The 14,733-nt window shown below is 34.1% G+C and overlaps 1 protein-coding gene and 1 pseudogene across 1 annotated transcript; one reads left to right on the forward strand and one right to left on the reverse strand.

Annotated features, from left to right (window-relative positions):
* Window positions 1-4,105: 4,105 nt before the first annotated feature.
* On the forward strand, window positions 4,106-14,621 carry LOC145770094 (tyrosine-protein phosphatase non-receptor type 22-like). The gene is made up of 10 exons (XM_082581684.1): window positions 4,106-4,157; window positions 5,109-5,178; window positions 5,709-5,764; window positions 5,907-6,064; window positions 6,989-7,085; window positions 7,494-7,573; window positions 10,707-10,841; window positions 13,690-13,827; window positions 14,258-14,382; window positions 14,600-14,621. The coding sequence occupies exons 1-10, from the start codon at window positions 4,106-4,108 to the stop codon at window positions 14,619-14,621; spliced, it is 933 nt and encodes a 310-aa protein (XP_082437810.1).
* Window positions 12,060-13,346, reverse strand: LOC145770095 (uncharacterized; annotated as a pseudogene).
* Window positions 14,622-14,733: the final 112 nt, after the last annotated feature.

The raw sequence follows: 14,733 nt of genomic DNA on the forward strand, positions 1-14,733 counted from the left end.
CTTGAATCTACAAGCACAGATGGATTGTCTTTAATCTTCTTTCTTGCCAATGAATGTCAAAGTTATTTTTCTTCAGTACCAAACTGTGAAGAAATGTCTTTACTTTTCTTTGCTTCTGTAAGAGTGTAGACTACCAACCAACAAATCTTCTTTTTTAATTCTTGTACTTCTAAGTAGTTCTTCTGCACTAGCTGACAACAAACACGTCGTTTATTTTTTATGCCTTCAAGTGCTTCTAGTGCTTCTTGGCCTACCAGCTAACAAGAACTCGTCTTTTATTTTTTATGGTCACAGCGGTAAACCATAATCTCTTCGTGGGAAAATTGTAACATAAGATTCCCAAATCCGTTCGTCTGCATGTATGACCGAAAAATAAACACTCTTTTGAAACGTCTATTCAAAAGTGTATTCCTGTAAAATTAGCCACTTGGCTGTCGAAATCGGATGCAACGCCGTACACCACTAAAACTTGTCACTACAGAACAGATTACTTGGATAAAAGACGGAGAATTTGTCCAGCTAGCAAGCACCAAGCAAACAGTTAAACTTGCGACTGACTTCCAACAAACAATTTTACGAATGAATCAGAAAAATTTGTGATAACTCAAAGGCACGTCAGCAGTTCGTGTGACGCAATATTTCATATTTAAACAGGTTTCAAACTGAAACAGGCCCAAACAGGTTTAAACAGGTTTGACACAAGTCTTACGAACGATGGTGCAATTTCGGATCATGTTTTAGGAATTTCCATGACGTAAGATTCAGTAGACCTGAACGGTTTTAATATGACGTTTGATTAGGTGAACAATTGTCTGTAACAACTTTTTGCCTTAGTTTTGGGATACAGAAGTACAGCCTGTAAATCCATTGTCCATACGGAATGTACTGTGCTAGCGGACTATTTGTCTTTCGTCTTCTCATCTCAAGCTTTATTCTTTAACTTGATATGGTCATCGTATTGTTCCTTGGCAATATTACTGTATTTGAATGAAATACACACGTCGCACTGATCCTTATGTGGTATGAACAGAGCACCCGGCAGCCCGTTGCAACCAGTTTCCGCCAAGCTGCACGTTTCAATCTTATTGGACCGCAGTGGACATGGAGCTGGCCAAGAGTGTGTGCGTAGTTTTCGCGTAGTTACGACCACCTTAAACAACCATACAAGCGAATGGTTGTTTATGATGATCGTCTCTCAGTGCCTTTTGCACACGTCTTTTTCCATCAGAGACTGGACCTCCAAAGTCACATACGACATAACCATCCAAAGCCAAACTCAGTTTTAAGACAAACCAATGCTCGGACACGAGCTGGAGCCGACGATGAAGACGGAGAAGTTCTCATTATGAAATACTTTACTAAAATAGGCTGTGCTCAATGATCATGTTTCTAATGATTCAGCAAGGTTTTTGCATTGCCGATGAAGTTGGATTATGGCAGTTTCAGGGTACAAGAATTTATTCTTTCTGTAATGATCTTTCTACAGTAATGGGCATGTACAGTAATGGACACTACAATAGGCAAGTCACTGAGAAATTTCGCCAAAAAGTTATTTTCCTCTTTTTCCATTTTAGCACATTTACCTACACATAAAAGTCAATTCAAACGTTTTGAAATCTATATTTTCATATGTTCTCCTCCCATCAGTGAAACTCAAGAATGATGGCGATGAACCAGCAATGAGCTTATAAAGTTGCAAAGTGTGATATTAAGCTGAGAATTAATTGTATCCAACAATGGCTTTCTACAAAAACCTGTCATGGGTGCAAGAAGACTCCGAGAAACAGTGCATTGAGAAGATCTGACCTGTATCACAGTGTGTGGTGATAAGTCGCATTACCAGAGTGCTAGGAAAATGAAGCTTCTCAAAGGAACAGAGAGAAAACAGATTGATTTAAGTAGGGTAGTTACTTGAAAATGGCCAACATTACGATACGTAGAATAAAAAAAACATAATTATTTTGTGCTAAATTAATCGTCTAGACTTGTGATGAAGTGGAAGCTCTGTACAATTTAGATCGTCGTCTTCTGACCATCTGCTCTGTTGGAGGAAAGCTTTACTTCCCGCAAATAATGAAAAAGATTTGTAAAATGGCCTAAGTCATGCGTTTGAGTTAGGCCATTTGACATTTTTACGAAAATACCACTTTTTCGTTAACGTAGGTCTTAGAAAATTATGTGGCAGATGCGCTATATTTTAGGGACCTACAAAACATTAATATTTCAATTTCGTCAAAAAGTGAGTTACGCTCTTATTTTATTAGTCTGACGTTGTAAAACTTTGAGTTATGTCACATGTTTGACAATCACTAAAGATTGTTTTGTGGCTGTCTTCAAGGTCAATTGCTGAAAAAAAGTTGACATGATTATAGTGAGACGTGCTGTCTCATTTAAACTTCTTGATTGTTGATTTTCTCCAAAGTCAAATATTTTCTGATAGGCGTCAAATCCACTACAATGCTTGGTATGAGCGACTCGGTTACATGTCTTGTAATACAAACGAATTTATTTTCACAAGAGTCAGGTCAATCATAAACATGTAAAAATCGATTTCAATCAGTTAGCAGCTAAATCATCTTCAGTTAAGCTTATTCAAATAAAATGTTTCAAAATATTCTATGTGAATATGATTTAAGCTGACATCAAGATGATCTAGCTGCCTGCTGATTGAAATCGATTTTTAAATGTTTATGATTGACCTGACTCGTGTGAAAATAAATTCGTTTGTATTACCTACTCCAAGTGTTGTCAGTACATTTGTATTTTACTTTAAATCAGAAGATTAGTTAATTTTTAAGATGTAAAGTTAGGACATTATTGAAGGTAGAAGTATTTTTCTGTTTCACTTTCGAAGTAAAAGAGGTAAAATAACATTTTAATCCACCATCTACTATTTTTATAGGTATTCCGATGCACTACTTGCACACCACTGTGTTAGCCTGTAATCACTGTATAACTTCATGGTCTCAAAAGGAATAGATCCATGTAAATTCTATGTAACTGACAATACGGTAACAGCAGCTTTCCCGATGTTACCACACTGCTAAAAATGTTTATTTATTTGTATATCATAAAAGGCTGGAACTTTGAACTGAAATCAAAATAAACTTGAAAGCAATCCGTTTTATTAAATATTGTAACTAAATGAGTTTGTATCATCATCGCCATGTAGCCTGAAGTACACAGGAGATTAGTTTGCATTGCTGGTGTGGCGCTATATTACTGCTAGCCTGTATTATTATTGCTGTTATTTTCAAATATTGTGTCATCATTTAACTCTTCAATACATCATGAGAAATGAACACATATCATTGTTTGTTAATTTATGAATATGAAATATCATTATTGGTCAGTAATTGACTTCATCGAATATTCCCAAAAATCTGCTGGCATTGTTTTTTTAATGATTTTGATAATAAAACAAAACTGTCCAAATTTTAAAACGCTTTTGCCTTGAATCAGTGTGCAGAAAAACCACATTGTCATTTCTCTGGGTGACAACCAAACTACGAGTTGTGATGTCACGGACACGTCAACAGCTACGTCATCGATACGTCAACGTCACAACACGACACGCGTTGAAGTGTACAAAGCAAGAAACTTTCCTCTTATCGAAAATCAAACTTACAAGTAAACTATGAGACATTCAACTGTGTCGGCAAATCACTTCATAAACTGCAGACCTTCAAAGCTTACAAATAATTTCTATTGAATTTTTTTGAACTTTTTAGTGTCAACTTGATACTTCATTTATAGATGTTTGCTCAATTCTAAATAAGTCAAGAAATTACATTAAAACATCAAATTGAGATCACTTTATTTTTAGGATTTTAGAAACAATTTTTCATAAAACCGCTAATGCGATATCTTATAACGCCGTAGTTTTGTATATTTGTGGTTTGTCTTTTGGTATGGTATATGTGGTTTGGTAGGCTATAAGTTTCCAGTCCAAGCCCACTGCATTTCACAACCATAGTATTGTTTCCGAAGGTTCTTAATTCTAAGGCAAAACAATGTGTGATTTGTAATTTTTTCCAGGATTTATCTCATTTCTACAACACCTTTATTAGATGGAAGAGTATCATTGGTGTCTAGTGGTGTGGTTATGGTTGCTACCAAACCTATACAGGAAGAGCAACCTCCTTCCCAAAGCATCAGTAAAACAGGATACAAATATTACATTTCAATCATTAGTAGATTATTATTGTATAATTTAATTCGAAGCATGTAATAATTAAATAATATGATTTATTTAATAGAAAGCGACACCATTGTGAAGTACTGCTGTACAAATTAGTAGAGAGATTTCTTTGTTCAACTGTGAACAGGCGAAACTCAGCAACAATACGGTATTTAACATGTCAAAGGACACAAAAGTAGCAATCGCTTTCGACTATGCGTCTAGCCCTTGTGAAACTTTTAAAACATACTAATTCTGCATTAGCCTAAATACGAAGTGCTTGAGAACACGCATAGTATTACACACAAAACAAACGGTCAAAGAAAAAAAGCCACACAGCAAAATAGATCAAGCATTTAATAAGTACAAAAAATAATTTGAATTGCCCACAGAAGAAATACCCGAGAAAATCAAGCAATTTTCATTAGGCTGTCATTCATTACTACATGTGTGCTTCTCTCTGTTTTTGTTTTATTTTTTGCTATTTGTTTTTTGGGTTTTGTGGCCGTGCTAACTACTGATATATAGCCTATTACATAAATTTTCATTCAGGCACGTTTTAAACCTTTCAAGGTTTTGCCACCTTTTCCCGTTCGTTAACGTGCTGGTAGGTTTATACCGATTTTTGTAGTTAGTATCTTTTTCGTCCCGGACGCGTTAATGACGAAAAATAAAATGATTGATTGATTGATTGATTAAGTGGGATAAAAGCAAAACATATCATAATTGCAAAAGAGCAACACAATGCCTAAAAGTGTATTTAAAAACTGTTAGCAAATACGCGGCTCCGCCTGGAATTAATTGCAGGTTTTAAAAGATTAGAAAATTTTGAAGATGTAATCCCAAGATTGTCACTTTATCCATGTGAAAAGTTCATTGAGGGCAAAATACATTATTAAAAACACTAAATGTATGTTACCGTTTACAGGTTGGGTAACAGCTCCGGCTGTTCTACTGTTACTGATAGTCGTGATCCTTGTGTTGGTGTTTCGTCGTCGGTGAGTAATGATACACTTGGTCTGAGAATCGCGCGTTGTGTTTAGCTGATATTTTATATTTTGTTACTGATTAGGTCTCAAATACTTTAATAGTTTGCTCTTTGCACTGACAGGTATGTAAGCTAATTACATTTCAAATGGAGGTTATCCTCAAATTAACAACACAGTGTACCTAACAATGAATGTCTAACAATTATAATAATGTTATAGTTCATTTATTGTCGTTCTGTCTCTTAGCGAGAGGACCCTTTTTTATATTGTGTTTAGGATATTATCACATTATAACCCAACATATTCGCTGCTTTATGTAAGATAGAGCACAATCGATTGCATTTTTAAAGTCTTCAAGTATGACCTGACTTGAAATCGATTTCAGATCTTGGAATTGATCCCAGACCTAACACCACTAGACTCGAAGGTGATGACCACTCGGCCACTGAGCTAGTTCGAAGGCCTGATAAGCTATTAAACGTTTTTAATCTTGCGAAGCTTATTCTTTGCGCAAGTTGTCTAATTTAATTTTATTACAGAAACAGAAAGATTTTGGTCCTTGAGGAAGATGCTGCTACTGTGTATGCGAATCGAAGTAATGATTGTACACATTTATTATTTTTGTTTAAAAAAAAAGTGATATCGGTTTAAATGCTTTTTACACAACTTGTGAGAAGCAACGTATAGTTTAGCTTCCTACATGAACTACAATAATAAAATGTTTAAACTTGTTTAAGACTCCACAGAAGACATTGTAGTGGATGGAATTTACGAAAACGTACAAAACACAACTTCTGACCCAGGAAGTAATGCGGAAATTTTGCTGGAAAGTTTACATACGACATATCTTCGTTTAGTTGACGCGGATAGCAGAGTGCTAACTAATCAATTTTCAGTGAGTTGTTACTTTTAAACAATCAACCATCTCAACTGGTCAGTTTCAATCAGGCTCTAAGTTTGCGTAGTTAAACTGCAGTTTGTTCTTATGCCAAATCCGTTTTTTGCGTATTTTTTTACCTTTGCTTGAATGAAATCAATTGCTTACGAATCAGTCGTGGATTATTGTTAATTCATGCCTCGATATGGTACGTTTCAGTGGATTTCATCCAAAACAAAATTAAACATATGTATTGACATTCTCATTAAAATTTATAAAACATTTTCAACCTAACGGCCGAAATGCTCCTTCGTATTATCAATATGTTTACAACATATGAATTGAATATACTAGGCTATGTAGTACATTCTACTTAATGCGTCTTTGATTTGATACAATAAACCTGGGTTTACACGCTTTTGTGTCCTTCTTTTTGGTTCATCTAATATCTCCCTTTTTGTTTCATCTAACCTTTGCTTAGATCTTATTTTTCTTGCATCTGCAGCCACTACATCTTTTAGACTTTTTACTTTATTATTTATTCATCATGTTTTTCAAAGTAACTTTCAATAATGTCTTTTTAGACATTACTTTTAAGGAAATAAAAAAGAGCCAAAGTCATGTAAATTTCACTTTGTGTGGAGCTACATGTACTTGAGAAGTTACTGTTATTCTTTATACACTTGTTGATTTATTCATATCAGTTTGTATCCTCTGTGGATCTTTCATTTGTATCATGGGCCAAGCTTATAGATGTTTGCTGGTACACCCTTTCATTTTCTTTGAATCTTTATGTTTTGTGTCTACACAAAACCAGCTGTAGAAATCCAAAGAATAATTTAAAAAAATTTATTCTATAATTCACATATGTTGTCATATTAACAAATATGTCATATTAACAAAACTTTTATGTTGTCATATTAACAAACTTTTACTTTCAAGGCATTGAAGGCTTTTTCAGCAGAACAGAAACTGCCAACAGAGTATGCTGTTTTAGAACAGCACAAGAAGTTAAACAGATACAAGAACAAATTGCCATGTATGTACTTGAAAATTTAAATTATTCCTATAATGTATAATGCAGTGGTTTATAACCTGTTTTCTTGTTGACGCTACTTTTAAATCACAAAGCCATTTTTTTAAGTCTTCATCGAGATAATGAAACCTAATAATCGCCTACCATACAGAATGTGGGTTACAGTTCCAGTCAACAAGTCATAGCTTCTCACGCTGTTTCATTACTATAACGATTCAATGTCCAGTCACTTTCATAGCTGTTAACTTTAACGAAAATTAAATTTTCATTTTCATGAGATTTATATTTATATGATTTTACAATAATATTTTAATGGTAAGACATTTCCTTCAGATTTCTAATAATAAACTCACCATTTGTTAAATATTTTAAAATAAACATGTAAAATTTTACTGTATCGTTTTATTCCAGTCGATCATTCTAGAGTTAATCTGGAAAGTGGAAAAGGGAATTCTAAAGGACTCTCATACATCAACGCATCACATATTCAAGTAAAATAGCTTTGGTAGAGAGATAAATTTTGAATACCATAGACTGATAACACAAGCCAACACACTTTTTGTGTCAGCATAGTAAATGTCATTCTAGGGTATGTTTTGGATGCAGAATTCAAAAATCACATCAGATTTTTTGTATCACATCAGGATTTTATGATATCTGAATGCTGTTTAGGTAAAAATGGGTAAAATCGACTGCTGATCTATATTGGTAGACTATGGCGTTTCATGGAATTTGAACTCTTTATTGTCTACAAGGTCTGTGATAATGTCTAAATTCATCACGATAAAGTCCAAAGTCTACACAAGAGATACAAACATAATATTAATGAAAACATTGAGGTATTTCAAGACCTGTTTTATTTTTTATTTTATTGAATTGTGGTAACTTGAACCCAATTCTTCAAAGTTTATCTGCTAACACTAAATGTTCAACGTCATTTTTTTTACAAGAGTAGGTTACATTGTTATTTTTTTCGTGGTAAGAAGTAGTTTTGGTGGCTTTGCAAATCCCCAATACATATTTTAAACCTTTTGGTTTTGCCATCTTTTCCTTTTGTTGGTGCTACAGTTGTGTGTTTGTAATGTCATTCGCTATTATGTTTGCCCCAACAAAGAAAAATAAAATTGAAGAAATTGAATAGAATAGACATTTAAAAATAGGTTCAATTCTACAGAAAAAAGGAAATTCACATGCACATTTGGGAAACGTTACTCTGGACAAACTTTCGCTTGCATGATTTTTGTGAATGTTGTGAGTGGATTTAGGATTTCCATTGATCTATCGTCTTAGTTTTTCCACACAATCTTTACATGCAGCATGTGTGGAGCCCATGATTTGCCCTGATCACCCAGGCGAATTTTAAAGCATGTAAGATATGCTTGTTTTACAAAACTTGTGATGGTTTCCCTTTGGTTAGGAACAGTAGCCTATAACTGCCACATATGTAACAAAGAACATCAGGGTAATTTTCACACTTTTTGAAGATGTCATTCTGCTACTTATTTACACCACAAACAGAATTAACACCTTGCTAATATGAAAAAATCTGAATTCATGAAAATTCAAATAAGGATGAGTCATAGACAAGTTTCACATAAGCTTAAATCGAAAGTGAATGTAACCCTGCCTGTAAGGGGTGGTTTATGGACAGCTCTCAGAAGTTACATAAGTTGGATGGTCTACCATAGACAGATGGTCCACTAGCCAGATAGTCTAGGTAACTCTTTTAACCAGTGGACCATCTAGCTAGGGGGCTTCTGACTAGTGTACCTTCTGAAGGTAGGTCGGTCACTCCAATGGTCATGGTGTCATCATGCATCTCCAAATGTTACAAAATAAAATCATTTCCATTAATATGACAAATTTTCAAACACTATTGGCTCATAAGGTTTTTATAAAATGGTAACAGTAAGAGAAAATTCGGCCAAAAAGCCAATATTATAAGAAAAAATATCATGCAAAAATCTCAAAAACCTGATGTAATGGGTAAGATCTGATGGGATTTTTGAAATCAGCAGCCTCAATATACCCCAAATCACATTTTACATTGCAGACACAAAATTTTTTATCTTTTTTGTTGGCCTGTGTAATTGGTAGCAACTTAATAAGATTGAAATGCATAATTCAAAAACAATACATAAAATAAAAAGATAACTACATAAATTCAAACGTTTTCGGCAAAACTGTCTGCCCTCGTCAGGAAAATAACGTAATTCAATTAAAAAAACAACAGATATTCGTAAAATATTTATAATAAATGACTGAAATTAATTACAGTCATTTCAATCAGTGAAAGTGAGTAGCAAGTTTTTCAATTTAATCCCAAGTTGTATTGAATGTAAGATCATATAGCGGTCCGGGTTGACTGATGTTAAAACACCTGATCTACACTGAGGTGATTCCACTCGAATTTGTCTGCTCGCATACCACCAACAAGCTGGGATTATTGATCTATCTTGGAAAAACTCGCAACTGTCTTCGAAGTACACAATTTGTCCTCGTCAGGTCGCGGTTTTTCTCTGTGGAAAATAACCGTTACTTTACAAATACACAAACCTACAATAATAATGAACAGTTACAACAAATATAGACATCATACGTTTGGTATGTTAAATCTCATATGAGATGTATAGCTGGTTAACAAATCAGACTAACTATGAATAAAATGAAAATCATATTTACCGGTTTTTGACAACTCTTTTTTCAGAATGCATTTACAAGGTGATACGCCTAAGCATGATATCACGACTAAATATAATAGAATTATAATTAACAAATACTCCAGAAAATCTAACATAACCTTTCGTAAATTACGATCAAGAGTTCATTTCAAAAGCTCAGTTAACAAATGCAGTAATCTATTTCTAAACTGCTAAACAATTCTATCCATTAATACGTGTGAAACTGACACAAAGGAATGTTCGCGTAGCTGAGCTATTATTGCTGAATTTGAGAAATAATGCGAAGTTCTTCTATTAGAAGCGATAAGGCTATTCCTGATGCCGAATGTAAAAACGCTACAGTTGCATAAAAAGGCCGTTCGTTAACGTTAATGCTGAGTATTTCACAATACAATAACACAAAGACATTAACACAAAGAAATGCATTTACAAACAAGCGCGCCCATTTAGCATAGAATCAACATCAAACTGTGCTATGCCAATGTATACACAAATGTAATCTCACAATAATTAATCAACTGGAAAGAATCCAACAACACAGGCTATTTTCGATGCGTTGAAAGTTAAAAATAACACAATTTCAGAAATATGGGCGTCACTGTATGACAAAAACAGGCATAGACTACTTTTGAGTCTGAAAACTGTCAGAATCTAAGATAGTTAATAGACTTGTTTTTTCCGGACGCTACAGACAAAGGGAGAATGTAAATTTTTTTCTGCAATACAACAGACAACTTGATTCCAGATAGGAAAGTTTTGATTTCGCTTACAAAACTTTTATATCCACAAAAGTGATGTTACATTAAACAACTTGTATCTTAGGTTTAAAAACATGCTTTCTTTGCAGAAAAATCAATAGTTATTTGGTCAAAGTTTTTTGAGTTTTTTGGCCGTGTAAAGGTCCGTGACAGGTTTTACGAAGTAATTCTCACTGTGATTGCAGAGCAAGCACTGTCCTGACGTTTTCATTGCAACACAAGGACCACTCAAGAGCACTGTGGAAGCATTCTGGGTCATGATATGGCAGAAAAAATGCCAAGTCATCGTGATGTTGGCTAAACTTGTAGAAAAGGAAAAGGTAAGAAAGAACAAAAGCACTTTTTTAAACTGCTTGTTTGCTAAAGAAATTTTTGCTTCACCTACAGGTCATGGTGATTTATCCAACGGTATTTTGTTTACTGTACAGCTTGCTTTATATAACTGAACCAACTACAAAACTTTGTTATGATGACACCAGTTTTGACTGCAACAATAAAAATGAGAATATTGTATTAGGGAATAGGCTGCGTGGTCCTTTTAGGTTGCTATGATGAGAAAACGATTGTACATTACGCAAATGTACAATGTACAATTGTACATGCTACTTATAAATCAATGTGTGGCTTTATATAGACATGCATTAGAAGTTAGGTTTAATCGGCATTCTTTTTTTAATGTAAGATTGTTTTAACAAAATTTTTATTGCATTCATGCAAAACAAAGTCGAAACATGGTTTTACTAACTGATAAATCAAAATCAGAAAAATGATTTTTTCATCAAAATGAAAAAGGAATGATGCTTTGTGAAGAATGTCGAAGTGTTGACGCTAAGCCCACAGATAAACCTCAATTACTGACCTGTACTGATTAAATTTCATTGACCTATACCATACACTTCCAGTTGAAGCTTTTATGCGTTCTTAGGTTTTGATGTGCTTTATTGCTGTGCTGTGCTCAAAGCAATGCAAAATTGTTTAATATCGGAAGTAAAGCAACACAATATTTAAGTCTAAACAAAGCACACTTTTTCTAGATAGTCTTATTCCAAACAACATTGCACTATATCTCCAGTATCATCGTATTTAGCGCTTAGGGTGTATCAATCATTATAGAACCCTGAGTGTCGACGCTTACGTTCATACACTAAAAAAAGCATAAAACAATCTTTGTATTGCTTCATTATCAAAACTGTGTACTCAACTACGACCGAAAGACGGTGATTTGTTGTCTGTTCCTTAACACAAACCTCGAAAGAAAATTGTTTTAATCTGTACAGGCTGTACATTGAACAACCTTTAAGTTATTGTTTTTAGCACTAGTTGCAACGTTCATCTGATGAAATTGAAAGTAAAATTAACAACAAACAAGATGGTTTATGCTGCACTGACGTTTCGCGTTGCAACTAGTGCTAGAAACGATAATTGTCCTGATGAACACCCAAACTTTTCAGTATTATTTTAGTTATTGTCGGCCGTAGTGTATTTATTTCTTTTAAGTACGGCCTCCAGTGAGTCCAACTTGTTTTTATAAGTTTAGGTTAGTATAAGGAGAAGGATTTGTTCAACTCATGACTCTCTTGGTCTTGCATGTTGGCAGATAAACTTGCAAAGGCAGGAATCTTGCTAGATACCATCAGTCTTAGTTGAGATTACAGAATGCGGTATAACAATCTGGTTCGGCGCTGATTCTTAACCTTTAGAAGGTTGGGCTCTTGGAGTCTTGCTCAGTTTGGGGGGGGGCTGTCGATTTTTCTTATGCTTTTGGAGTGATATCTCTGTTATTTTTTTAAGGCACGGTTTCAAAATTTGGGATTTACTTTGTAAAATTATTCACACCAAGCATATCCGAAAATTAAAACTATGTGAGTTTTAGAACTGGTCATATACGTTGATATGTTGAGGTGACTTATGACTGTAATTTTAGCGTGAGTTTACACATTATTTCTTGGTAGAGTAATGAAGAACTTGCATTGCAAAGTTGTGATTAATTTTTTTTTACATAATCTCATTTTGAATCTATATTTTTCATGCAAAATAACATAATAAAGCAAAGTAACATACAATAATGCAAAATAACATATAAATAGAATATGAAATATTTCTAAGGATGTGCTGAAAAATGCCTTATATCTCTCAATTTTTAACCTTCATTCGCTCAAAATTTCAGCTCAATAGAGATGAATAAAAGGTAGGAAAAGTCAAGAAATCTCGTAGTCGCAGCCTCAGTGGTTTTAGAGATACAACAGTTGATAAAAAAAAAGTTGAATTGACAGCCCGCCCCTCTAACCTTCAAAGGGTTAAGGTACTTGACTTTTGAAAACGCTGCTTCGCACACGTAAGTGCTTCCAAAACAAACAAGAACTTTTCTTGTCAGTTCTCTTAATCTTAGCACGGGATACTTCATTGCACGTTTTCATGTGTCGATTTTCTTTCATGCAGATTTTCTTTGTATTTGAACCGCTTCACTAACTGCTCATTAGTTTTTAACTCCATCAGCTCCGTTTGAGAGCCTAATTAAATGGACAACCCACGATTTCCACCAAATGTGGAAAAGCAACGTCTTTTAATGTTTTTGAAATCTTTTCCAAATCTTGAAAGCGATTGAGAAATCTTGCAACACAGCATCAATAACTTCAGTAGAGAAAGAGAAAGAAACCTTTTATTTTGTCTGTTGCGAGAATAGTATAGGGTACAACTCCATCAGCTTGAATTTCATTGCTATCAATTAGAGCCGTCATTTGTTCATTATGGAAAAAATTACGCTTCTGGAGATGATTATTGAGGAGACAACATTTGTCAAGAAAGTACAGTACTTTTTTGTACATGAGACAAATTTCTGAGTTTTTCCTTGCAGACTTTTATTCAGATTGTTAACATGGGCTAAAAATCATTCTAGTTTACTGAGTAACAATTGTCTTTATGTGACATAACCAATCAAATAGTTAAGCATTGTGATTCTTGTATTTTGCGTTCATCCGGTTTTGTTTCATTATAGGCTAGCACGGCCACTAGCCTACATCTTATACTTTAAATGATTGTGGACGGCGGTATATTTTTAAATTACTCCCGCATGCAACCGTACGGCGCAGGTTTTGCACTGCTGATCTATGACAATGACTCAAAGTACTTCAACAACAACAATGTTTTACAAATTGCGCTTTTTTTCAGCATAAATGCGAAATGTATTGGCCGGACAAAAATTCTTCGCTGAAGACTGATGACTTCACAATAACGTCTGTGGAAGAAATTGAAAAGGGTTGTTACGTGATCAGAACCTTTAAAATGACCTTGAACAATAGAACAAAGGTTTTAAAAGTTTTTATATTTTAAATATTTTGCCTGGTAAACTATTCAATTAGATTACTTTATTATTAATTTAGCATTTTAACGACAAGTAGAGGAGTAGGCCCATCTAATGTTATTGCATCAAGAAATCACTTTAGAACCTATCAAAACCTGTCGACGCTACTTCTACTACAATGAGCAAAAATATTTTTTAATGACATCCTGGAGGGTGAATTAAAAGATTTGTTTGATATGGTGTTATCAAAACCAAACCTACTATGAATTACGAATCCGAACTTGAACATTTATTAAAATTAGACTATAATGATAAAGCTTCGAGTTGCTTGTTGAAAACTTGCTTTTTCACGAGATTTCATTTTGATAATAACAAACACAAAAGGGTAATACAAATATAATTTCATAAAAGGGCGAACGACTGATTGTCACACAGTTCCATTACATGGAATGGCCTGATCACGGTGTTCCCATCACGACAACCGGAATTATTAGACTTCACAGCGACATCTTGCGAAAACATGAAGAAGTCAATAATGATGCAATCGTTGTTCATTGCAGGTGAGTTACTTTTTTGTCTTGTTGCTACTTTTCAGCATTGCATCTAAGTTCCAAAGCTTGAGCAGTTACCAAGATGATTTCATAGATTTTTACTGCTTTTTTTGTTTGTTATATTGCATATCGGATGTCTGCACGCTATTGCAGTGCATATGCCATTGTGAAATGTGGTGTATGTTGTTATAATGGACAAAAATAAAATGATTATTGTTATTGTCAGCTATTGCCAATACTCAAAATGAATGCTGGCTTTAACAATTCAATTGTGTAAAATTTGTGTGAACTATAAGTTTCAAAAATACAACCCGAATAGGCTAGTTCTTAAAATTGGGTATTTAGTTTTTCCTATTATCG

Source organism: Aplidium turbinatum, chromosome 5 (genome assembly GCF_918807975.1).
Source record: "Aplidium turbinatum chromosome 5, kaAplTurb1.1, whole genome shotgun sequence".
Taxonomy (NCBI): domain Eukaryota; kingdom Metazoa; phylum Chordata; class Ascidiacea; order Aplousobranchia; family Polyclinidae; genus Aplidium; species Aplidium turbinatum.